The sequence below is a fragment of the Phaenicophaeus curvirostris genome, chromosome 2 (assembly GCF_032191515.1).
Source record: "Phaenicophaeus curvirostris isolate KB17595 chromosome 2, BPBGC_Pcur_1.0, whole genome shotgun sequence".
Taxonomy (NCBI): domain Eukaryota; kingdom Metazoa; phylum Chordata; class Aves; order Cuculiformes; family Cuculidae; genus Phaenicophaeus; species Phaenicophaeus curvirostris.
Genome location: NC_091393.1, coordinates 724,878 through 750,953, shown reverse-complemented (window position 1 = coordinate 750,953; position 26,076 = coordinate 724,878). Strand labels below are relative to the sequence as shown.

The 26,076-nt window shown below is 40.5% G+C and overlaps 1 protein-coding gene across 1 annotated transcript in view; it reads left to right on the top strand.

Annotated features, from left to right (window-relative positions):
• LOC138717590 (beta/gamma crystallin domain-containing protein 1-like) overlaps positions 1-26,076 on the top strand; it is a 65,058-nt gene that overhangs the window by 13,842 nt on the left and 25,140 nt on the right. Inside the window, exons 2-10 of the mRNA XM_069851120.1 lie at positions 8,403-9,892; positions 15,539-17,003; positions 17,088-17,264; positions 19,748-19,795; positions 19,882-20,000; positions 21,357-21,519; positions 22,480-22,619; positions 25,332-25,458; positions 25,788-25,823. Of these exons, the coding sequence (XP_069707221.1) occupies positions 8,403-9,892; positions 15,539-17,003; positions 17,088-17,264; positions 19,748-19,795; positions 19,882-20,000; positions 21,357-21,519; positions 22,480-22,619; positions 25,332-25,458; positions 25,788-25,823 (3,765 nt within the window). The remainder of the gene's footprint in view (positions 1-8,402; positions 9,893-15,538; positions 17,004-17,087; positions 17,265-19,747; positions 19,796-19,881; positions 20,001-21,356; positions 21,520-22,479; positions 22,620-25,331; positions 25,459-25,787; positions 25,824-26,076) is intronic.

Here is a 26,076-nt window from a genome sequence, read left to right as displayed (position 1 = left end):
ATAGTTCCTGATTTTGGGTTGCTCTGGGAATTTGCTGTTGCTTTTATGAAATTCTTGCCTGTGTTCTGTAATGCAGCAGGATTTTTTAAAATGTGTGAAAGCAGTGGGAAGAGATAAAGATTGATGATGCCTAAGAAAGAGATGATATCCAGAGATTTATAGCTTAGTCTATTGTACAGACACTCTTAGATTTGCAGCAAAAGAATCCTATTTCCTATTTCAAGGAATTGTACATAAATGATTAATCTAAAAGGAATTATGTTAGGATATATATTATGAGTTCATGACAGGACACTGTACGCTCTCACAAAACAGAAGAGACACCTACAAACCTAGAAGAAAGAGACCTACTAAATGGAAAACCACATATGTAACAGATTCTTTATCATTCCAAATCACATTCAGAAATTGAAAAAGGGAAAGGGGTTACATTTATTAGTCATGTCTTCTGGTTGGGGAGACCTAAAAGACTTACAAGCCCTTCTCTTCCCCTTCAAAATGCTTTTGCTATTTATCCTTCATGGCTCAACAGAAAAAGTATTTTCAAGTTCCTGTCTCTTCAAACAAAACACAGATCATCTATGGGGTTTTTTCATTCTTTACTTCCAAAGAGGTGATGTCTTGCTGAATCTTTACACTGAGTAGATTATGTAATGGTACAGCTCTGATCCAGAAGTAAGACTCGAAATCTTGAGAGAAAATATGTGACGTTAACTCATATCAAACTTTCTCACTTTTCTCTTACATTAAAACACAAAGAGTTACAAGTACAATAATTTATGTTAATGCTTTTTTTTTTTCAAATAATTTTATTTATGGATACCTTCCAAGTTCAGGAGAGTTTAAATATTCTCTCAGTGCTGCAGCATTAAATAATTGCTGCTTCTACGTTTGGTGCTGCTGCTTTTCTGCTTCTTCGAGTCCCTTCTTAATGTCATTTACTGTAAGTTGATAGAAAAATACAGATTTAATATACCAACTCAGGAAGGTGAAAAAGCAAGGATGCCTATATAAATCAATCTCTCACTGAGCGAGTTTTTTTCTTTAGCCATCATAAATGTGGATCAGAAAACAGTAATCAGGTTTATGAGAACCAACGTGTGTGGTATATTTTTTCCTCTGTTGCATATCTGCGTTCTAGTATTGCATGTTAATTAATGCACGTAAGGCATTTGCCCAATACTAACTTCACAGATCTTTGCAACAGGTTCTCTGCTCCTGCAGAGGTGCTTACTGAAGGACTTGCTGCCATCCTCCTGCAGCTGTTTCTCCTATCCTCTAATTGAGTCCCTTTCATAGTTATAATTTGTCTGCCAAATGACTTATCAGTTGGAAAGGCTCAGACACTACTTCCTTTTTTGCTTGTTTCTAACTGAGTGCTGCCAGAAGAAAGAAGGGGTTAAATCGTGGGAGGATTGCTAAGAAAAAGGGTTTGGTTAATGACACACAGGACTGCATCTCCACACCATAGTTTGTTTATTCTTCTGTAAACAGCAAAAAGAATTATCATCATCATGGTAAGGCAAATAGCACTCTCTTTTTTTTCCCCCCACCTCTTTAAACCCACCAGAAATTTTTAGGTTAATACAATATAAATTTTTTTAAAATCATAAAATCAACTGATCTCTGTTAGTTTTATAGAGCGTCTCGGTAACTGGCAGATGCTACTGCTGACAGAAGGGGAGGGGGTAAAGCTTTTAGTGTATGGAAATACCTAGCTCTGGGGAAGAGGAGATGGGAGCAGGCATGCCTTTTCTGACATGCCAGTTATTTTTTATCAGCCTCCTTTCCTAAAGAGTCATGTAAGGATCTGTCCAATTTTTATTTATGCTTTTTTGTCTTTCCTGAGCTTTTTAGAAAGATTTTTATGTATTTGATTTTGCATGACGTACTGCTTTCAGTTTTGCTTGTTTTTTTGGATACATCCAATATTTAAATCTCTGGGTTTGGCACCTAAGAAGTAACACGGGATATACGCTAATTCTATGCTCCCTGAACTGATAGTTTCCTTTCAAAAAAAGTCAGATAAACATGCAGGATCAGTATTCTCGTTATTTTATATGCTGTTCCAGATGGTCAATTTTCAGTATACACTTGAACTAAAAATTCAGTTTTACAGTGAAAAAATAAATTGAAAGCAGGTAGGTTCTGTTCTCTTGAAGACATGAACTGCTTTGCTAAAATATCCTGAATTAGTAGAAAATTGAAAGCATAAATTGTTAGTGGCAAAATATTATTTTTAAGAAAACTTAAGTTTGTTTCACTCCACTATGATCAATAGTCTCACATTTATAGCTCCTTGATTATTCAGGTAAGTTCCCCCATCTAGATAACTACATTCCCTGTATACAGAGCTCAGGTAAAATTGAAATTGTTTGAAGACTAGCTATTGCTATTTATATCCTCTGCAAGTATAGCAGGCAAAGATTTGGAAGAGGCAGGGAGTAAATTCCATGCTAGTGCAGACCTGTTAAAGTGTATTTCTTTCTCTGACTGAAGAGGATGCTGTCAACCTGGAATCTGATATATTTAAAAGAAATGCTAAAAATATTAATGCATATGTGCCAAACTCATGGTATTTGAAGGAAGGCAGCGTGTGGGTAAAAATAGCAGTTGTACTTTTCATAATAGTAACCTCTCTTTTGTGGCTTTGTGAAGGGTCAGCATAAACAAGGAAAAATATTAAAGTGAATCGAAGTAATTCAAATCTAGTTGACTGACAGCAAGGTAACAGGTTAAAAGTAGAAATTGTTTAGGTTGACTTGAATTATAATTGTTTTGCGTTTTTTCCCTCAGTGAATCAGAAAAAAAATTGTTTCAGGTCAAATGTTATAATTAAATATTAAGTATATTTTTTCCCATGCTTTTTAAATAAGAACACAAGCAAAAGCAGCAAGCCTTTATTTCCACCTACAACTCCCTCTCTCTCTCTGCCAGTATTTAGGACACTCACCTGGGAAGTGGGAGAGCAGTATGAAATCTTCTTTCTGTAGGAACTGAAGCAGGGATTTGAGTGGTTCTTGTGCTGCTCAGACTTTTCTGTCTTAGCTTCTATTTGTACATCCTTCCTTCTAGTTTTCCTACTAATATTTTTACAGCGCATCATACCAGCAATACTCCAGCTGAATTTTCAGCCTAACAAAGCCTGGCACTGCTAGTGTTGAATATTTGAGTTTCAGTCCCTGTGCAGAATGCCTGAAGAGTAGTAGTTTATTTATTTACATGTTTTTGGCTAATGCTAATGGGATATCATGTGGCTGCTGGAACTCCAAGGCTGTTTTTTTTCTCAGAGTTGTGAGAACTACAATACTGTAATTTAAAGATACCTAAAGTTCCTGGTGTTCCAGTAGGAACTTAGAATGGTCCTACATTATTAGAATTGTTAAAGATAGAAGGGTCCATAGGTTTTTTCATGTTCCTTGAAATCCAGCTGTTTATGACCTTCTAGTGAATGATAAGGCTTAAAGTTACTCTTCACTAAATAGTTTGTTGCTTTTTCCTCTCTGAAGGTGAACATACGCTAGCAAATAAATGCTTAAATTACAGAACTGTCCATACTAGATATTACCACCTATTAGTTACCACAAAGTTGCTAATGACTAGTAAAAATACTACCTTTTTTTGTAATGTGTGCTCTAAGAAGTGTTTTCAGTCATGCTCAACTGACTCAGATGAACTAATCTAAGAAAATAACATCCAATTGATCCCTCGAGACACAGCCTGAAGTTCTGATTCAACAAATCACAGTAGCTTATGCTTGCTCTCCACTGGAGACCAGCAAAGTACATGTTTAATTACGTTGTTAAATTAGGGGTTTGGCTGTGGCAACTTGTATTGACTAATGAGAAAAAAACCCAGCCAAAAACAGAGGAAATATTTTAATGCAAACCTAAACAGGTATGAATATAAATACAAACACGATTTACATTTCTTGGTTAAGAAGGTGCTTTGCTTTCAGATTAGAACAGCGCTTTAAAGATTGATGCAGTGTACTTGAAATGGCTTCCAGAATGCTGTCTGAGGGATGGATAGACAAGTCCTCTATTTTTTTAAGTTGCCAATGCTTTGGATCAGGAATTTCTGAAATGGCTAATGGCTCGAGGGTAAGAATGCTTGAGCAGAAATACGTTGAGGAGGTCTGATCTGCAGAGTAAGGATGCTTCTTGCCTTCTGAAAATTAAATATTTCAGTGTTGTGCTCTGGAAACCAAACATTCCTGTGCTGGGCTTTGTCAGGCTGGGCTCCACTTTGGAGCCTCTTGAGAAGCTCCGTCTCTGTGCCCTCTTGCACTGGCAGTACTGGCTCACCTACATTTATCTGAGTGAAAATTCAGGCTCTTCAGGGCAAGTACCCAGCCTTTTATGTGTTTTGAAAGAGCTGTATATAATTAAAGTACTTTGTATGAAGAAATTACTTCAAAACAGTTTACATAGGGCAGCTATTTCAAGATCAAGAAAAATCTTTAGCCTTGTTCCCTGAGGAAACAAGGCTTATGTGACTGGACTGGCTGGCTGTCCCTCCTCCGTTCCATCCAACACCTTTTGAACTCGTTGGACAGTTTAAACTGCATTTGAAAGGGGGAGACGTCTCAAAGATAATTAAGTTCCCATGGACTTTATGAAAATCAGCTGCTGGGAAGAGACAAATCCAGATCCACAGTTCAAATAACGAATTTTTTCCAAACATAATCTTGCAAATCCACAGCCTGACTGTGACTGTAGTAATGTCACATTGATAATGTAAACCCAACTACTTTAGAGGACTGACAGCTATTATACATCCAAATATTAATATGCAGATTGACACCAAAATGAAATTAAATTCCCCCTATTTTGGTATTTCACCAGTTTTTAATAAGAACAGTATAAGCATCCTCCTCACACTTGTAGTCATTATGCATTTTCAGAGAAATTAGTGTCCCTCACTGCTTATTGGCTTGCTTTAAGTGTTCCTGAAAAGGCAGTATTCTTATGGGTTTTTTTGGCTAGCAATGTTCATTAGTGTATCTTCTTATGCCTTCTCTATAATTAGTTAGTACTAGCAATACACATATAGAAGCAAGAAATTAGATAGTAATTGGGCTGTATTACTCACAATTGTTGCATCTGATAGGGAAATTTATAGTTGTTTTTGTTATCGCAAAAGCGCTTTAACTGTCTGAGCTGTATGAACTCAAGGCAGCCCTCAGTGTTCCTCTTCATTTAATTGAGTGTTTTGGCTTTAGTGGTTGAAAGAAGTCATCAAAGGGAGGGAAGCAACAGGCATCCAATTTTCTGATTTGCAGCTTATTTCACCGTCTCAAAAAAACCCCAACAACTCAAAAACCTCAGCTCAAGATCACGATCATAGACTTGTCTATTTGAAAGCTGCTGGGGGAAGATCCCTAGCATGCAGAGACAGGACTTCGTTGGTGGTACGGTTGCTTATCAGTTGTGTAACACACATTAAGAAAGGCAGAGAAAGACAAGGGTTCTCATGGATTTCTGTTAACACGTAAAGGTAGGGAAGGACAAGGGTTCTCATGAATTTCTGTTGACGCATATAAGAAAGGTCGGGAAAGACGAGGCTTGCCGCGGATTTCTGTTTGGTTGCAGTGATAAGCTGACTCTAGATATCCCCCAGCTCAGGTTTCCCGTATTTTCCACGCGTTTGGGCAAACCTGGCTGCCGTGCAGCGTTTCAGTGTCAGTAATGGGCCCCGGCGCTTTCCTGGAGCCGAGACTGCGTTTTACAACTCACGTTTGAGGGAGTTTTAGACCAGATACCCAATATTAGCCTGTCGATGAAGCAAAAGTAAATAACTTCCTCCTTTTTTTTTTTTTTCCACTCGGAGAAGGAAGCGAAGGTGTTAAAAAGCGCCTTATTTTCTCCCACAGCCGGAGGAACAGCCGCGGGCGGGTTGACCTGGTGCCCGTCCGCCTCCGCGGCCCCGCGCAGCGCCCAGCCGGGGCTTGTGCGCGGCCCTTCCAGTCGAAGCTGTTCCACTTCATACGAGTAATTTAGCGTTAATTAGAAGAGGACTAGTTTAGCGTTCATTAAGCATTCAATACTAATTGAGCGCCCGGGGACAGCGCCGGCACCATCAAGTCCGCCGAGTCATTCTCACGGGGGCGGGCGGGGCGAGCGGACCCCTGCCCCCCTGCAGCCTGCCCCCCAAAGCTGTCCACAGCCCCTTCAGCCTTGCTCCCTGCCCCCCAAAGCTGTCCCCAGCCCTTTCAGCCCTGCTCCCTGCCCCCAAAAGCTGTTCTCCATCCCCTTCAGCCTACTCCCTGCTCCCCAAAGCTGCTGATCCCTGCAGCCCTGCTCCTCTAAAGCTGTCCCCCAGCCCCCCCAGCCTCTTCAGCCTGCCCCTCAAAGCTGCCCCCCCAGCCCCTTCAGCCTGCCCCTCAAAGCTGCCCCCCAGCCCCCTCATCCTGCCCCCAAAACTGTTCCCCAGCCTCTTCAGCCCTGCCCCCCAAAGCTGTCTTCCAGCCCCTGCTCCCTGACCCCCAAATCTGTCCCCCAGCCCCTTCAGCCTGCCCCTCAAAGCTGTCCCCCAGCCCCTTCAGCCCTGCTCCCCAAAGCTGTCCCCCAGCCCCATCAGCCTGCCCCCCAAAGCTGTCCCCCAGCCCCTTCAGCCTGCCCCCAAAACTGTTCCCCAGCCCCTTCAGCCCTGCCCCCCAAAGCTGTCTCCCAGCCCCTGCTCCCTGCCCCCCAAATCTGTCCACCAACCCCTTCAGCCTGCTCCCCGCCCCCCCGACTTCAGCCCTGCTCCCCAAAGCTGTCCCCCAGCCCCTTCATCCTGCCCTCCAAATCTGTCTCCCAGCCTCTGCTCCCTGCCCCCCAAGGCTCTTCCCCAGCCCCTTCAGCCCTGCCCCCCAAGCTGCCCCGCAGCCTGCTCCCTGCTGCCCCCCAAGCTGCCGCCCCCAGCCGCTCCCCCCCCGCCCCACCAGGGCAGGCGCAGCCTCGCCCGGCGCCGCGCGGCGGTGTGAAACGCGGGTTCCTCTCCCCCGCGGGGCTCCGAACCCGCCCGTCCCGCCAGGTCCCCGGCACGTTCCCGGGGTGTCGCCGGGGCCGGTGACCGGCGGGTGCCTGTGGGGGCCGCCCCGTTCCCCTCCCCCGGTGCCGGGGTGACGCCGGGCCGCCCGCCTTCAGCCCTCGGCGCTCCGCCCCGTCGACATCAAAAAGCTTCGGCGGCTTCGCCCGGGGCGCCGCTTTGCCCTCAATAACGAAGGAGCCGCCCCCTTTCGGACGCCTCGCCCGCTCCCTCGTGCCTTCCCGCCGCTCCTCCGCGCTCTCCCGGGCAGGTGGGGCCGGGCCGGGGCGGGGCGGGGGCGGGGCGAGCTCACGGGCAGCTTCGCGCGGAGCCGAGCGGAGCCCTGAGCGCCGGGGCTGTCGGAGGGCGGGGAGGCGGCGGCGGCGGCCTCCGCGGGATTCCACAGCGGGTAAAGTCCGCCTGGGACGGGGAGAAGAGGGGCGGAGGGCTCCGGCGGGAGGAGAATGGGGCCGGGGGGTGGGGGGCGCGGGGGCTGCGGCGCCTCCGGGGAGGCGCCGCAGCCCCCGCGCCCCCCACCCCCCGGCCCCGGCGCGGGAATCGCCTCAGGCGCCATCTCAAAGCGCTAATGCATTAAAATTCAAATATGCGTGTGTACTCGGCGAGGCTGTTGCGTGTTTCCTGTTTACCGTGTTAATTAGAAGTTGCGAGGGAAAACAACTCACCGAGAGGCCTCCAGGGACTCCTGGCGCCCTCCTGGGCGCTCGCTGCCTGGTGCTCTGGCTCTTAGGAGTTCTGGGGGTTCTAGCCCAAAACACAAGCCGGGTGTTGATTGGACGTGCTTAATGAGGAAAGTTGTATTCACAGTTCACGTGTCTGCCTTTCAAACTGTTTTCTAGCACATGGTTTAGGGTTTGATAGGAATGGTTGGACTCGATGATCCGATGGGTCTTTTCCAGCCTGGTGATTCTATAATTCTATGACTTTGACCGAGCGGCTTGTCCCCGGTCTTACAGACACCACGATGCTTTCCTGTGTTATGTTGGGTCACATTAACTAACTGGGCAAAAGTTTGAGATTTGGGACTTATAATGCTGGTATCGTAAGGCAAGATGAGCATACTCGTAAACAAACACAGGCAAAACCATATAGGGGCATGGTTTAGTGTTTGATAGGAATGGTTGGACTCGATGATCCGGTGGGTCTCTTCCAACCTGGTTATTCTATGATTCTATGATATGTAAGGATCTTGGGGTTTAAATTGTTTCTTGAGAGTTTTCTTGTTCTTTCTTGAGAGGTAGTAGTAGTTAATAAGCTGTCTTGGTCATATTCATTGCGTCCTTTTAATTTATAGGTGGTGCTACTGCAAACAAATGTATTATAGAAAGAGTTTTGACATTAACCAAGTGTTTGTTTGTTTGCTTTTGTAGTCCACCTCACAACTTCCTGAGTCTTCTAGAGAAGAGAATAGAAAGAAACCAGTTTTGGAAAGACTTGGAAATTTGTTTGGTACAGGAAAAAGGAAAAGCGTCAAAAGTTCACTAGAACACACTTCACATCAGAAAGGAGAGAGGTCGCTTTCTCCTCACAGAGCACAGCCGATATACTGTAGGCACATAAGGGAAGCACACGAAGCTCCTCAAGTACTGAAGCAAGTGAGAAACGTCAATGCCATCTCTCAGACGCAGGAATATAATTTCAGTGGGGAAGTAGTACCGCTGTATCGTGACACCATTTCAGAATGGAATAATAGGGGAGTCTCTTCTGACAGTGAGTGGTCAGCAGACTGGAGCAGCAGCAGCGAAACAATTAAAAATTCTTTCTGTGAGAGTAGCCTGAATGTGGATACCCTGGAACTGGAGAAAGAATCCGTCACTGATATAAATAATTCCACGACTCCAGATTTCATTAAAAGCTTGAGAAGTTTGTCTAGTGAAGATATAGAAAAAAGTATCTTAAGCCACAAGCAGCTCGTGAACACGTGGGTGTCTGAGGAGCCTGGGCATGCAAAACCAAAGGATTTGCCATACGGGTTGGAATCTGCGTCAAGTGAACACTCACATTCTGCTAGAGTGTTAACAGTTGATATCTATCTAAGAAAAACAGACGAACTCCTTAATGAACCTGTGACTGTTACATCAGAAGAGAATTGTAGTGATTTGGATGCAATGGATAAAAAATCTGCTAGTAAAAGATCTGGAAAAAGGAGAAAATCTCAGTCATCTGGTGACATTCCAAATGGAGAGAGAAACCAGACTGAGACTACTGCAAAAGAAGAATCTGGTTTTGAGGATGATGTCACTTCTGAGGTGTTTTCAGACAAGATAATAAATTCAGAAAGAAAAGCAAAAACTCCTCAACAGACTCCTGAAAGGAATTCTCCTTCCCCAGGTCATAATCAGGACCTAAAAGTTGGATCTGCTCACAAAGGGGCATCTAAAACTGAAGCTGACAAAGGCAAGCAGCAGATCTCAAATGCAACCCCTGCAAGGAGAAGATCGTATAAAAAGAATCAGTCAGACGCTGTCCCCATTTCCCCTACTGGTTTGAAGGGTCAAGTAAAAGATTGCTCTTCAAAAAGGCAACCTTTACCGTCACCAGAGGGTAATCCAATGACAAGAAGAACTTCAGTGGACAAGGGAACGGTACCGTTGGCTTTTGGGGAAGACAGCTTGGAATCTTCCAAAGTTTCTTTGGCCAATAAGACCGAAGACACTGCCTTGGTGTTTGCTGAAGGCAGAAATGAGACCAAGGCAGTAAAGCATGGTAATGGTTCAGATGGTAGAGCTTTCTTGCATACTGATGGGATTAAAAATGGAGATCTGTGTGTGTCGGCTGAGAGACAGACAAGTTCTGATTTAGAAAGCTCAAAGCTGAAGAGTTTGGATGCTTCGAGAACAGTCATGACAAAGATTAGCCTGTAAGTAAAATAAACTAGTTTACCTTATCCCTGTAGCTGTTATTTTGCCTATATCTTTAGGATTCTGTAGGAACACTAGCTATGTATCTGCTCTCTATCTAAATTATTTTGAATTAAGAACTGCCTTTAAAAAAAAAAAGAGTTACAACTTAATAAGCACTGTAGTTTACATGTGTTAGAAAAATAGTTCTTTTTTCCATTTTTTAATGGATAGGGAATCTCTTTGTATGTCAATTCCATTACATGGAATAATTTAACACACAAATGCTGCTCTGTCATAGTTGTCTGTGCCTCCATTGTTGCTCAGATTAGTTCAGCTGTTATTGCCCCTAATGTAGTTTTGCCATCTGTAGTCAACTGAGGATGTGGTTGAAGATTTTCCGTGTGAAAATCTTTGAATAAGGAACATGTTCAAGTTGTTCCTTGAAACTACGTAAGTTCTGCTCTTATTTTATAAAGAAAGGTAGGATGCAATGCAGAACTTCATCCTTCAAATGATACTATAAATCACACTTCAGAAATTTGAATACATATAGTTGCTTTTGTAAGTATGTGCAGGATGAATCATGTAAATTTTTGTGCATATGAATAACATCAGGTAATTTGTAGAATTATGCATGTGTTAGTTTGGAGGATTTGGTTTCACATTCAAAGAAATTGTCATCTGTGAAATAATAGTGATCAGTGCTTTCCTTAGGGTTATAAAGAAGTGGATGTATCCATAACTTTTGCTATAATCACTAATATGAGTCCAGCAATTGATTTCCTGGGTTCAATTACATTCTCTTCTACAGTAGTTCATTTTATTGCATTCATAGTTTCTGTTATTTGATTGTCACGACTGTGTAATATATATTATTGCTTTCCTTGTTCTGGTCCATTCATTCATACGTCTCATCAGAGTACACTGGATTCTGTAGGTCCACCCTACACTACCTGGTGCACCAGATGTTCAGAATAGTCATTGAGTTGTGTTAGAGGGATGTGAAAGTTTGATATTATGGCATAAGAAACCCGTATGTTCCAAAAAATGCTTCCCACATCTGAGAAGCGCAGAAGCCTTAGGAACGTTTTCCTTTGCTCAATTTGTAATACTCAGCTGATTTGTTCATTCACAGCTGAATTAAAAGGACCTAGTACTGAAAGTTAAATTGTGGTAGTCTTGTACATGGTGACGCTTTGCCATCTGGCAGTGTAGATCACAAATCTTAAACTCTGGATGATGAAGTTGCAAATGATTGTGTAGCTGGATTTCGTTTCTGGATTTTGTTTCTCTGGCTATCTCTTTGGCTTGCTGTACAGGGAATTATCTTTTGCTCTACTCGTAAAGTAATAAGCAAGTATCCTTTCTGACAGATTTAATTTTACTGAAGAGATACCTTGTTCTATTTCTCCTGATTTTGTGGCTTTTGTGTCATACTGTATCTTGGCCTTATCTGGTGCTATAGGAACTTTAGCCCTGGGTGGGGTCTGTCGCGCTGCATTCAAGGCTACTGATGCATCTGATAGGTGTCATTGCACAGTACCGCACAATTTCTTCTAACCAGACAAATTGATATAGTCATTTTACCTGGGTATAATTTGTAGTCATTTAACAGAAGACATGAACTATAAACCTGTTATGTGGATTAACTGCTGTAAAATGGGAGAGGACAATATGGTGCCATTACTAGAAGAAGGTGTGTTTTTATTTTCTTGTTATTGCCTTGAACTAGAGAACAGATAACTTTTCCACTTCCAAAGGTTAAAAATTTATTGTCAGATAATTCATATCAATCCCTTCACGTTGAAAAATACTTATATACTAGCAGACTCATTTGCCTCTATTAGATGGGTTTTATATAGTCAAAGTAGTTTTCACTTAAAAATACATAACATGTCTTACTAATGATATTGTGCCAATTCTGGGAATCAAGTTTCTTTAGAAACGATTTTATAAGAAGTCAATTTTGCTGGGTCCTTGTGAGTAATGATAGGATTTTCTGTCTTTTCTCCTTTCATGTCTGTGTACTGGGCAACTTGGAAGTCATGGGATACTTTACTTCTAGGTTTTGAAAGAGAAACCCATCAGGTTTGAGACTAAGCTGAGGTTAATGGTACATCTTAATCCACAAATGAAACCTTAGGCAGTACTTACTTTGATGTGCTTAGTGGAAATCTTGGCTTCAGTTGTCATATTTAATGTTCAGGCATGGTTTTGTAGTTGCCTTTGCATTTATGCCTACTTGTTGTATTATTCTGCTCTGTTAACATGCCATTTTTGTTTGCTCATCTCAGTCTGATGTTTTGGCATCAATGTCTTTTGGCATCAGTTACATGCTTGACATGGTCGTTTGGACAGGATGCTTCAACTATGTGACTCACCTTCCATTTATGATTCTGTTGGGAGAGGCTTAACTAACTGCTTGCTTCCACAGGTTAGCTGCAAGGTGTAGCCAGAGAGAAAGACCATCAGTATTTCTCTTGTGCCTGCTTGTTCCTGGCATTGCAGATCAGCAATGGGTGGTAGGAATCTACCACACTAGGCTGTTAATAAGAAAAGTGTTTGTTCCGTTAAGTGAATCCATCTTCCAATGTTTTTTCCCTGTACTGGAGAGGAGTCTTACAGGATACTCGGGCAACATATCTTCCTTTTAAACAAGTGTAGGAGTTCAGTTCTTGAATAAGACACATCTTTTGGCTGTACTTAAAATCGATATTTCATAGTGTGGAAAAAGATGTCATAAAAGGATGGATTAGAGGAGGCTCGCTGCAGTGGATGCAGCTCCAGGGCTGAACTTTCCTATTGCTCTTTGGTCTCAGCTGTTTTGCTGCTGCTATGCAGAAATACTGCAGATTGTAAAATACTAAGTGCTGAAGTTGTTGCTTCTGCATAAATTTGCAAAGCTTGAAACTATACCTTTGAGGTGTTAGGTGTTCATTTAAAACAGGTTTTAGGTGTGGCTGATAACGATCAGTGTTAACCATTATGCTTGCTTGTGTCAAGGCTTACAGAGAAAGATGGATTTTCTTAGGAAGATACATGTTATGTTGAAATGCATGTTATAGTGCAAGTGACAAGTTGACAAAAGGATGGTGTGGAAATGAATCTATTGAGATAACTAGGCTATTGGCAATACTCTTGAAAATATAGGTGGAAGGAAACAATAAATATGTTTTTCTGATCAGAAAAGGACATGAAGGGTCCAGGTGACCAACAAGTTCAGGGTGTGTCAGTAGTGCATCCTTATAGCAGAAGAAGGCTAAGCCTGTACTGGGCTACATTAGCAAGAACATAGACAGCCTGTCAAATGAGAAGATGTTTGGTACTCATGAGGCTGCATCTGGGGCAGTCCATTGAGTTGTACCCCTTCCTCCTCTTCCAACTCTCTTCTGATACAAGAGAGATGTTCACAAATTTGAATGAGTCCAATGGTGAGCCATTAAGAGGGTGATGGCACCAGAGTGTACCATGTATGTGGAGAAGCTGAAGCAGCTTGATTTGCTCAGCTAAAGAAAGAGAAGGATGTGGGTAAACTCAGTCATATCTTGCTACCTGTAGAGGTATTAGAGAGAAGACAGAGCCAGATTCATCCCTGAGGAGTGCAGTGAAGGGACAATAGCCATGGTTACAAGTTGCAATGGTAAAGTTTCACTGGGATGTAAGGCAAAAATAAGTCACAGTGACAGTGGATGACCTGCTGCACTGCTGCTCTAGTAAGGCGGTTATTTCCAAGGGTTGAGACTTACTCAGAACTTGGTCAGACAAAGCCTTCAGCAACTTGATCTAATTTTGAAGCTGTCCTTGTTTGGAGCAGAAGGTTGAACTAGCTGAACTTTATAAGTCCCTTGCAACTTGTATTAATTTTCCAAAAAGAAAAACCATAGAATAATTCAACTTTGAAAAGGTCAGGAAAAACAGTCGTACTTCAAATGAAAAGTAGAGTCTAAATGTATTCAGTTTCATGCAGTGTGATAGTTCCCTTCCTCCCTTCCCACTTTCAGGATTTTTTTTTTCAGTTTCTAGACTTATATTTTCCAAGTGTGTTTTATTAGCTCCTATGTGAAGTATGGCAAGTTGTTTTTAAGTTTATTAGTTCATTTTTAAAACTGATTATGTGTTCTTCATAAGAACCTTCCGGTTGTGAACCAATGTGAGCAGGCTGGTAGTTACAGTAAGTTCTGTTGGGAAATCTTCTCTGAAAATAGGTGGTGATTGTAACAGTTGCTTTCTGTATAGATTTTTAGGCAGCTGATTTGGGATTCAGTCCATTATTTCTGTAAGTTCATTCCTCGTGCTTTTCCCAAGGAAAAAAGCTTGTACAGTGGAGAGTCTTGCTTTAGTAGGGTTTACTTTCTTGGGAAGGCTTTCTTGATGAAGAGGAAAAGGGATTTGTCTCAGGTTTGGGGTTGTTCATGATGACTCACTTCTACCTCACAGTTTTCTTGGGCTAAGGAGCTGACTGAGAGCTTAGTGGACACAGTTTGTGTAGGTAAAAAAGAAGAAAGCACTTAAATACCATAATCATGCATTGATTGATAGAGAATTTGAGGCCCTGGAGATCATTGCTGCAAGCTCATTTCTTTTACCTCCCACCATCATAAGTTTTCATGTAGGGCAGTTTCAGCTTTGTTCCCCCTCTGCTGAGTGTCTCCAGCTTCCTTTTTGGCAAAAGGCTCTCTCTGCCTTTGAGGTGATGGTGGGCTGCTTGACACTCTTTATGTCTGACTGATAAACTTTGAAGACATGTGCCGTGCATCTTCACAGCTGTCCATACCATTCCGGCAGCAGCAAGTGACATGGACAAATGATTTTTCCTGGATGTAGGCATTCAGAGGAAGGGGGCTTAAAACCCTCGACTGCATGTCATTAGCTTTCGGCCACAGAAAATGAGTACTGGGTGCTATGTACTTGTACATGCTTCTCTATCAAGTCTGACAGAGAAGTTTTTGTAAGTGTTTCTTAATTCAATTCTTGTAAAATCAGCAGGGTTAGTTTACACAATGTAGATTATTAGCTGACTTTACCTGAAGGAAATGGGAGAGTCCTCACATGTGATGTTTGCTCAGCCAAGTGGTGATGCAGTGATTGGGGACAGCTACCTTTTCCACCAGCACTAATCAGGCCAGAAGATGCATTTCATTGGTTTTAAGGTTGCTTTGGCAGTGTAAGGGCTGCAAAGGATTTGTCTGAAGGTATCTGCCGATGTCTTCAAAACTTGTTGGAGAGGTATATTCAAATGTTAACCAACTCATTATCGCCTTAATGAATTGGGATTTGTTTCCTAAACTCTGAAGGGAATTGCATGTGTGTAATTTATTCTGCCTATTCAGTATTAAATTTTAATGTCTGTCAGTCATAACTAGTTAAATTCTCTGCCTCAGCTGGAGACGCTGTAGGCTGCTGTGGTTTTTGTTTTACTGAGCGTTACAGAAATACATACAAGCTTGAAATGCGTTCTCCTTATTTAGCATATAATTTTTTTTGTTCTTGTTGTTTGTATAGTCACTCTTTTTTTAGCTCATTCCTTTAGAGATACGGAAATTTATACTGAATGTGACAGTGGAAGATTTCATTATAATGTTACCTTTTATTGTTTTCAAAATTGTTACAGATTTTTCCAATTTAATCAAAGATGTAACTCTGTATCACTTTTCTTCCTGCAGTCCAGCCAAACCCAAGAGTGTAGAGCTGAATTTTAAAGCAACTACAAATCAAGACAGTTTAGAAGGTGAGCAGGATACTCTTGAAAAACCAGTTAATAAAACTAACAGCAACATTGCCAACAAAATTTCCTTATTTGAAAATAAATGTGCTAACCAGAGCCAGAGGCCTTCTGACATCCCCGCTTCAAAAAATAGTACTGTACCAAGCACATTTGTTGGCAGAGCGAAGCTGAAATTTGGGAAACAACCTAAGGAAAGTGAACAGCCTGATAAAATATTACATAAGCAAAGCAGTCGCCAGAAGTTTTTTGAGAATGGCACAGCAGAGAAAGGAAGCACTGCAGAATTACAAGGCAAAAATGAAGAAGGCTCTGCCTCTTATGAGGATGTTGGGAAGACGAATGAACTTAAAGTAAAAGCTGCAATATCCCTTTTTAACCAGGGTAGCAAAGCTGATACTATAAGCGTCTCTCTGAAGCAGCCTGATCCAGAATTAAGCACAGCTAAAAAAGAGAGTTTACCTTTTAAGCTGTCTTTGCACTCACCCACTAAAAGTGAAAATGTTCAAGATACTTCCTACCAAAGAAATAACACAACCTCAGAATTCCACAGAAATGAAGTAAAAATGCTGCCAAGCACAGAGATTTTGTCACCTTGCAGTGATGATAAATATCCTCTACCATCTCATCAGGTTTCTAGACCAGAATTTAAGAAGATGGAAAATGGAGATAAAGAGGCAAAGCTGGGAGAACTAAGCTTACCAGCGCCACAGTGCGATGACAACAGTCAAGAGAGCGCATTGATATCAGAGCACAACATGAATATGGAAAAGAGCCCAGACAGAACTTGTAACGGATCTGCTGAAGATGATAGCATTTTTGATTCCCCATCTGACATGAAGAAGTTTGCTGAAACAATAAAAAATTTGGACAGCTCGGTTTGTTTACCACAGAAAAAGAAAAGGTCAAAGCTTCCCAAGTCCCCAGCACCCCATTTTGCAATGCCTCCCATTCACGAAGACAACTTGGAGAAAGTATTTGATCCTAGTATATTTACTTTTGGTTTGGGACTGAGGAAGGAAAAAACACAGGATCTGTTACCAACCCAACAAATTAAAATGCAAAGCCTGGAGACAGTAGCCAGAGTCAGACCTAAGCGTGCATCAACAGAGCAAAGTATTGTATTCAAAGCCCTGCAGTCGTGTAATAGGGAGGAACCTGCCTTTACTCAGGAAGTGAATGGAAAAGAGAGCACTGATGGTATAGATGGTGAAATTAAGAGATCCCGGCTTGAAAAAAGCTCCCTCTTCTCAAGCTTGCTGTCTTCTACATCAAAAGAAAAGTTTTTTAATCCTTCTGTCACTTCAATAAATAACACCACAACAGCTTTTACATCTGATTCCTCAGGAATGCCTCCTTTACAACAGGATGCTTCTGGGCCATTCAGCCTGCCTCAAAAACCTGAGGTAATAAAGATCATTCATGCAATGTGACCGTGCAACATTTTGTTTACCTGATGAATAGTCATTAATTTTGATTTTGCAATTCAGTCTCTTTCAGATATGAAGTTTCCGAGTTTTGTGGAGAAGTACATGCAAGCAGATAGTTTGAAAAAAGAACTAAGTTTACAAATGCCCAACTATGGGAACCCTGAGAAAAGTTTTTCCAGCTGGTTAGGGACAAGCAGATTTGACTCAAATGTCCCCACTGGTTTATTAGATGTGGATGTAAGTATTGTGTTGTTTAAAATCTGTCTGGAAAGTAATCCAGCTTTTATACTTCCTACAGACAATGTGCGTAGATTGTTTTGTTGTGTTTCCCCCTGTTAGAGACATCCATAGATTACAAATACAGAGAGGTGAATGTAGGTATGGGACCAGTTATATCTGATGTTTGCTACACTTGAAAATGAGATATCTGTTAACATGATCATGTTTCTTCATGGTGCCCTTATTTTGAGACTTTTCAAAATATGGATTGAAAGTGGATGTTTGAGTGTCTTTATGCTTGATTTTGTATTATTTTGAAACAAATCTCATGCTAACTGTATTCTTGATTGTAAATTAATTAGTAGAATGCTTTTGGTGAACTTCAGAAAGTTTGTGCCTGCCTCTTGTGTTGACAGTAGTGTCTTTCCTCTTGCAGCAAGACATTCAGCTATTGCACTGTTATATGAGTAACAAGGCAAATTTTTTTTTTTTTAGCCCTCTATTTTTGTTCTCAGTTTTCCCATGCTTTTGATAGAAAATATGTATTCTTTAAGAACAGTTTAGGAGGCAGATAGTAGGGATTATTGAAAGTGCTGCTACAGTGGAAGCTTGTTCCTTTGTCTGATTATGAGCACCTGTTCATCATGAGTGAAGGCAGACCTGTGTTGCTCCTTCAGGGCAGCTTTAGCCTGATGTAGAAGTTTGCAATTTCTGTTTTCAACATGATGAACCAATGTCCTATAATATGTGTTATTTCTGTGGGCCTTTACTGTTACCTGAGAGGAAAACTGTAATCATGAGATCTAAGAACTGTGGGAAGAAGTTTGAGAAATACTTTTCCAGAGCTAATGGTTATCTGCTATTACGATTTTACTAAAAGGGATGCATGAGTAGTAGAAATAACTGCTTTCTTCTTCACCTTGCAGAATGGAATCATCCATGCTACCATGCAATTTTGAGGATGGAGATTTTTTCTCTGTTGAGATTTTTTATTTAGTGTGGGGATGAAAATTAGGGGCTTATTTGCAATGGTGTAGACATGCGCTCCCAGTTAAAGAGGCTTGCTTTCTCTGGATCATCCTGCTTGGATTTCAAAACTTGAGTTTAAAGCTAAATTATTAGTACAGAGGCTTTTTACTACTTAAACTGTTCCCTGTAAGTGGGTTTCTTCATTTCAGTAGAGTGTGGTGACCTGATACGGCAAGGGAGTATGCACGTATATAAGACTGCTCTTGTGAGAAACCAGTTAGGCTCAGTAGGGTTCCCGGACTTCTGCAGCACTCTTGCTGTCTCTGAAGTGTCTTGCTCAAGTTAGACAATAACTGAAAATGTTTGTATGAAGTGTACTTGCTATGCATCTTCCACTGCCTAAGAAAATGATGGTGCAATGGCTAATGGGAAATGTGAAGGAAAAGAATAAGGGCAGCCCAAAACAATGACTTTGGCATTCCTTAAAACATGGAGCGAGTTCTAACTGGAGTGGAAGGACAGGCTAAAAAGCCGGTCATGCTTCAACATGTCTTGATGATGCCTACAAAAATCTCTATCCCAGGACCACTGTCTGTCCTGCTTGTTGACGAATATGTTCTCATTAGCTTCTTGCACACGTTGATGGTTATGTTAAGCTGCAACCTGTTTAGGGGCAGGATCTGTTTGAGGTTTTTTTGTTTGTATGAATAGTTCCTTAAAGAGCAGGACCCTGTCTCAGCGTGACATGCCTGTCCTTGCTAGGAAACCAAACACACAATTGCAGCTGTTGCTTTATTTGTTTCAAGATGACACGATGCAACTGCAACTTTTCTGTATATTCTATTTCATGTAATTCATTGCTGACTTCAACGTTGTTTTAGATTTTTTTTTTATATCTTAATGTATTTCATTTGTTCTTGGCATTTTTAGTCTGTCACTTATTACACAATCTCACACCTTTTGAAGAAACCCATCTTGTTATAAGGAGTTCTGCACAGAAGTGATATGCTAATTATTTCGTACATCTATGTACCATCATGCCTCATCAGTCTTTTCACGTATTCCTTCAAAATTATTTCAATTATGGTTACCAGACATTTAAACTTTATATTCTATCTTTATCCTTGTAGAGTATGTATTTTATTAATGCCAGTTTTTAAAGTAGTCTTTTGGTATGAAACTCCTGGAATATATAGGAAGCTGATCAGAAGCATATTAAAGCATTTCAAATCTGAGGTTAGTTGGCTTCAGTGAGATTATAATTCAGAGTTTAAAAACAAACAAACAAACAAACCCAAGTGTGTAGATTTTTTACAAGAGCAAAACACTGCTCTTCAGAAGGAAGAAGGAATTGAAGTAGTAAGTAGGCGTATGTAGTTGAAGTGTTACAAGCTTTTTACTATTTAGACTACTTTTTATTTGTATTACTAGCTGCTGGGGGTTTTTTTATAGCTGAGCATCTTTATTGAATATGGATTTGGGTTTTTGATTTTTTTTTTTTGTGACTTTCCTCTCTCCATTGCCTGTTTTAGGCCCTTTCAAGAAACGGACAAAGTAAAATCAATCCCAGACCTGGCAAGGTAAGATAAATTTTATAATTGCATAGCAAGGTATTTTGGTGGTGGTTTTTGTTTTGATTTATTGCTTCTTTTTTTTTTTAACACAGCTGGTGATATACTGTGAACCAGACTATCAGAAAAATTGTATTGAAGTTTTCCATGATGTTTTGGATTGCAGTTCTTGGGTTCTGTCACCAACAATTTTAGTTAAAGTCATCAGAGGATGGTAAGAGATTAATTTTTACTCTTTATCATTGGTCTATGAAAAAATCTTTTGGGACAGAACCAGCATGTAATTCACCGTAAAGTCTGCCTTGGAAATGGCAATGTAGCGTAAACACCTGAAAGCAGGTAAAGTGGCATTTTACTTCTGCAATGAGAAGTTCTGGGCTGGAAGACTTACTTTGCTGACAAATTGAGTGAGTGTTACCATGTGAAGGGGTGCAACATTTCACCAGGCATAAGAGGTGGGATGAAATAACAGGTTATGTCCAACTATACTACCCTTTGACTCTTCTCCCCTTAAAGGTTTCTCATGTAGTATTTGGATTGGGCTAAAAGGCTAGCAAAGGATCTTAAAGCCAGGTCTGACATGAGTTTGGATGCAGAAGATTAATTCTGTGTCCAGAGGTATAAAGTGGTGCTGTAAAGATAATTAACTGTTTCTCTGATGAGTCCAGAGGGAATTTTTCTCTAAATGCTAGACTAGGTTGCCTAAGTGTAATTCAAAACAAGTTCATCTCCTACATTCTTCGTAGCATTAACAGAACAGCCTTTATTAGCATGCAGAGCATGGCAAGTTAAGTTGAGGTGAGGTTATAATACAGTCAAATAGCAGGTTCTCAGAAGTAATGATCTGATAGAGAGCTGCAGAAACAAGGGTTAGCTGCAGTTGGAGGTATCGGGAAGCACACTGATTGCTGTTTAGCTTCAGAAATTAAAACCTTGATCTCTGTGAACTAGGTCATCTTTTCCAGTGTGGACTAGGCAACAGAATTCTTTTTGCCCCTGTTCAGCCGAGAGCTCCAAGGGAGGGTTTTTCTATTTGCAGATGGTTATAGTTTTTACCTAGTTCTTCAGAACTGCCATTAAAAATAAGGTTGTGCTTGTCTTCTGAGCAGTCTTATCATCCTTTGGCACATCTACACTAGCCCCTGTGGAACTCCAGGCTGCTGTTCCCAGGATCCAAGTAGCTTGTTTGTTTATACGTGACACAGCAGTCTGCAGTGTCAACGTTTTCTGGCCTACAAATGATTCTGATAAGTATCTCATGCAAAAGTTTAATAGTCAGAGACAGTAGTCTTCCTGCCCCAAATCATCAATTTAAAAAGGTGGTGGAGTTTTTTATGAAATTACTAACTCAGCAGTAGGTATCTTTGGTTTTATCATTGCTTTTAGAAGCATCCCAGAAACAAGAAATGTCTTGCAGCAGTGGTGTTGGGCGAGTAAGTTGTATTGGGATAGTGGGGAGGGCCTGGAAATGATAATACTTCTTGTGAAAGGATTTGTTAAATGGGAATGTGATTTTTTGCAAGTCACAGTTGAAAAAGCACCATTAAAAATAAGAATTTTTTATTTTAAGCTGGATACTCTATGAAAAGCCAAATTTTGAAGGCCCCTCTATTCCCCTGGAAGAAGGAGAGCTGGAACTCCCAGATATTTGGGGTGCAGGTACTTCCGAAGAGCAAAATGAATGCAAATCTCTAAAGCCTGCTGTGATTGGTTCAATAAGACATGTTGTTAAGGCAAGTACTATAAGCAAATAAAATTTTATATAGGTCTTAATGTTTGGTGGTTTATACTGATACAAAAAGTGATTGATATGTGAGGACACAAGCATAATGCAAGTTGTAAATGCATGTAATAATTTTCCATGTTGAATTTCTTGTTTAATCACAAAATAAGTGTGAGGAGTGACGAGTTTTGTGAGGGATTATGGCTACATCCACTGGAATGATAGGGCAGGAAGAAAAGTTTTGGAGGCTGTTCTAGTGAAAACACTATGTGCAGCTTATGTTTTTTAGTCTGGTCAGTCTGTCAGGAAAAACATCTCAGAAAACCATCAGTAGTCTCATTTTCAGAAACATGCATGTGTGGTTTTCTTTTTTTTTTTCTTTTAGTATAAGCCGTATTTACACTCAACAGAAACTTTAGTGTCAAACACCAAACCTTGTTTGATACTCAGAAAATAGCCCTGTATATGCACACTTACCAGGGAGTTTCACACATGGTGGAACAAGCCTTCCTACATACCACCTTTAACCTACTGTTTAGTAGTTATTTTTGCAGGTTGCCATGAACTGTAAAGTTATTTGACTAGGAAAGGAAAAAGGAGAAATATGTCTTGTTTGCAACTACAATTCTTGTTTAAATTGCAGTTCTTCTCAAGAATGGCTTGCTTGGTGTTATGTTAGGATGTAATTTGCTAGAGTAGATGTTAACTCATGAAAGAAGATGCATTCCTAGGTGGCAGAAAGTAAACAACATAAATAGTGATTTGAGATTGACTGACTGTCTTGGTCCAAACAGAAACAGGCAAACTGGCCTGGTTATACTTCTATTATAGATGCGTAACAGGAGTAGTAATTGACAAGAGGGAGAACTATTTAAAATAAACAGGTATTTCAAAACTGATTTAGTTATCCACAGTAATTACAGAACTTGCAGCACAGATTAAGTGATTATGGCAATCTTCATTTTTCCAGGATTACAGGGTTTGCCAAATCGATTTGTATACTGAACCTGAAGGGTTAGGAGTCGTGACTTCCTTTCTTGACGACACTGAAGAAATAGGAGTGTTTGGCACCACTCAGAAGACTTGTTCTATCAAAGTACACTGGGGCATGTAAGTGCGTAGTTCTGTATGAATGTGTACAGCTATGAAAGGAATTTGTTTGAAACCACAGGTTATGTCTGTCAGACATACAAGCAAGCTATGTTAATTCTAGTCCTGTATTTTGGTAGTATTTGTTGACAGTAGCACTAGTACATCATTAATGCTCCACTCTTGGAGAGGCTGACCTCTTAGAATGTTTTATGTTAGAGCCAGTTTTTCTTCTGCTTGCATGTAGTAGACACAGAGTAATCCTTGTGTGTTTGTAGTATAGGAATGATTTTGCCTCTGCTGCTCTTTCTCGTTCAGGCAAACTTATTGCAAGTGAGAGTGAGGGGGTGAACTATTACAATAAGATCACATTTCCTACTTGCTTTCCTCTAAACTTGAAGTCATTGTACTAAAAAGAGGAAAGATTTCAAGCCCGTATGTTACAAAATAAGGCTTACAGCCGTGTGTGGATTCTAGGAAGTGTTCTTGTATTTCACAGCACGTTCTAATCAGTGTTTTTTATGGTGATGTTTAGGACACGTATGTTACGTCACCTGAAAATAGTTAGCCAGGTGAGTTAGGAGTGTAATGTGTGTCATGTACTAAGCAAGCTTTTTTGAGAAAGGAGACCTTTAAGGAACAATCCGGGCACTGCATCAGTGGTAATTTTGATCACTCAATAAGCAAACTTGTAAATCGGTACTGAAAATACTCCTCAAAGCGGTGCTGAGAAAAGGATGCAGAAGAGGGAGGCTGCTTTCAGAAATAGTGAGTGTGTCCACTCTCAATGATGTTGGGTCTTGCAGAATGTTCTACAGGGTTTACAGATGTTGGTTGCTACCTCTCAGCCATGTCACATTTGGACGCTAGTGGTATTTGCCTTGCTGCAAACAGTCTATTTAACGATCAAAAACTGCCCAGCTAAAGACAAGTGTTACATACGACTGCAAAGGAGTATTCAAATATGCCACATGATGGACAGGGTGTTTTAGTTGCTAGGTAAAGCGTATTTTATTTGATTAAATCTTTACACTTTGATTTGAGTTAAAAATTAAGCACTCGCGTATGTATGAAACCTTTAGGGTATCCAAGCAGCTACTTTTTTGACAGGAGCTTATTTTTATTGAACTGTATGTTTAATCCAAATTACATATCTGCTCAGACTAATGAAATCAGATGTTTTATTTGGAGGTTGATTCATTGACTTACTCTACCTCTCCACTTTCTGTCCTTCATTTAAAAGCATTCCGTGCACAGGGAAATAACACATTTTTTGGAAGGTAAGTGTGGCCTGTGCACATCCCTCAAAACACCCTTATCATGCATCACTGTGAAAGTGTTTTTTTGCACTAAATCTGTGCAAACTTTAGTTGTCTCTGTTGCAGTTGAACCACTTGAGGGAAGGCAGGCTAATATTTGCACCAGGAAGCAAAATAGGCAGTTGGAAAATAATCTTTCTCAGATATCAGTTTATTGGTCCCGTATAGAAAGAAGTTACTTCTGCCAGTTGCTTGCATGAGAAATTCGGTAAACTGCAGCTACTTTTTTTTTTTGCATGTTGCAGGGAGGTTTCTTTCCTTTAGTTTACAGGCATGACATAGTTCACTGTATTGGCAGTTGAGGGAGGCTGTGATTCTGAGTCACCTTGCCATGTGGGTGTGGTTGTATCTTCTTAAGGTTTCCCAGTGTTCATGCTTAATTATTATTTACTAAAAGCTGCCAGCAGAGATGAGTCAGTGCACCTTTATCGTCTGGTTGTACTGTCCTTGGAGTTCGATGTGTCTGAATTCCTGCAGTGAAGCTGAGGGCTTACTGAGCGGTTCTACTATAGGACACAAAATATACTGAACGTTTGGTTATAGGCAACAATAAAACTAAAGCTTCTTGTTTGTTTCTTGCAACCATATGTCTGCAGCGAAAATATGCCAACTTGTGCCAGTTTACGTCAGCTTGGAATCTGAGTTTTAAGCATGGTAGAGTGATGGATTATTTTAACATCTTTCTGATATCACCAAATTTGTACATTATGATCCTTACACGATGAAAGGGGTGGCTGCATAAAGTGTTGCTGTTTAGTATGTGTGTTTTACGGCTCGGTACTGCACTTCTGAGAGCCCTGTAAATTTAACTGGAAGAAATACATTGCCATTCTCTATGCAGAGATCAGCAGTATGCTTGCTTCCAGTAGGTGATTACTGGTTAAGATTTTCTTGAAAAAGCTTTGAAAAACTACTGTTGCTGCCCCCAATTAGGAATTTTTAAAGTTATGTCTTTCAAAGCAGACTAATTGACACATGAAAACCATGAGGAAGTAGATTTCTAAGGAGTCTTCAGGTTGTTCTACGTATTAATAAATAATACAAGTTTAGAATTTCCTATTGAACAGATTTTGCAACAAATCCAAGTTTATGTTGGTAAAGATCTTTCAATTTCTTGAAATTTGATTCTGCATGTTTTAAAGCTATTAAAAAAATAATACACAGTACTCTTAAATCGTGAAACTTCAGTCTAAAATTTGTGTTGTCCCCAGATAAGACAGGGTCAAATTCTTTACTGTTTATTGTACTGATTTTTTTAGCCTGTTCAACCAAATGCATGCATTGTTGGTGGTTGCTGCACAAACACAGAAGCTGGACAGTATGCCAGCTTGTAGTTGGCAGTTTTGATGGTAACATTAAAGAAGCAGAATTTTATTATTTGTTATCTTTTACTTTCCTCTCTCCCTTACTTTAGATGGTTAATTTATGAAGAACCTGGTTTTCAGGGAATCCCTTTAATGTTGGAGCCTGGTGAATATCCTAATTTAGCATTCTGGGAGAAGAAGGAAGCCTACGTAAGGTCCATGAAGCCCTTAAAAATGGTAAAATACTGTTATTATTTGCAAGTTACATGACCTGCATTTATATGTTAGAAATAATGTGTTAAGGTGGCTAGATTTTTCCAAGTCACTCAAAAAATGTCTTTAAAACCTGAAATTTTTAGTCTATAAAATCCTTAAAGTTTTAACATCTGATTGCATATATTTTTGCCTTTAATCTACTTATGTTCATTTGTGTTCTTCAAGGAACGTTTCAACTTAATTCTGTCTTTTTGTGAGGAATTGGTGACTCTTATAGTTGTCTGTAAGTTGTGCAAGTAAGTATAGACAACTTATTTTTTTTTTTCCTTCCTCCCCCTTTTCTTTAACAGGGTGGTCGCAAAGTTGAATTCAGTGGAGAGCCGAAGGTAAAAGTCAATATGTACTTGATTATGCAAAGGTATTTTATAACACGTGAATTATGCATGGGTAGATAAGTAAATTTTGATGGTTTAGTGGCTGGTTTGCTGCATGCGACCACACCATGAAACTGCAGTATCTGTCATATTTATGCATCCATTGCATACGTATTAACAGCCTCTGGGTAATGCAAATGAGTAATGAACATTCAAGACTTCATGTTGCATCCCTAAGGGAAAGACCTCTTGAAGAGATTAGAGA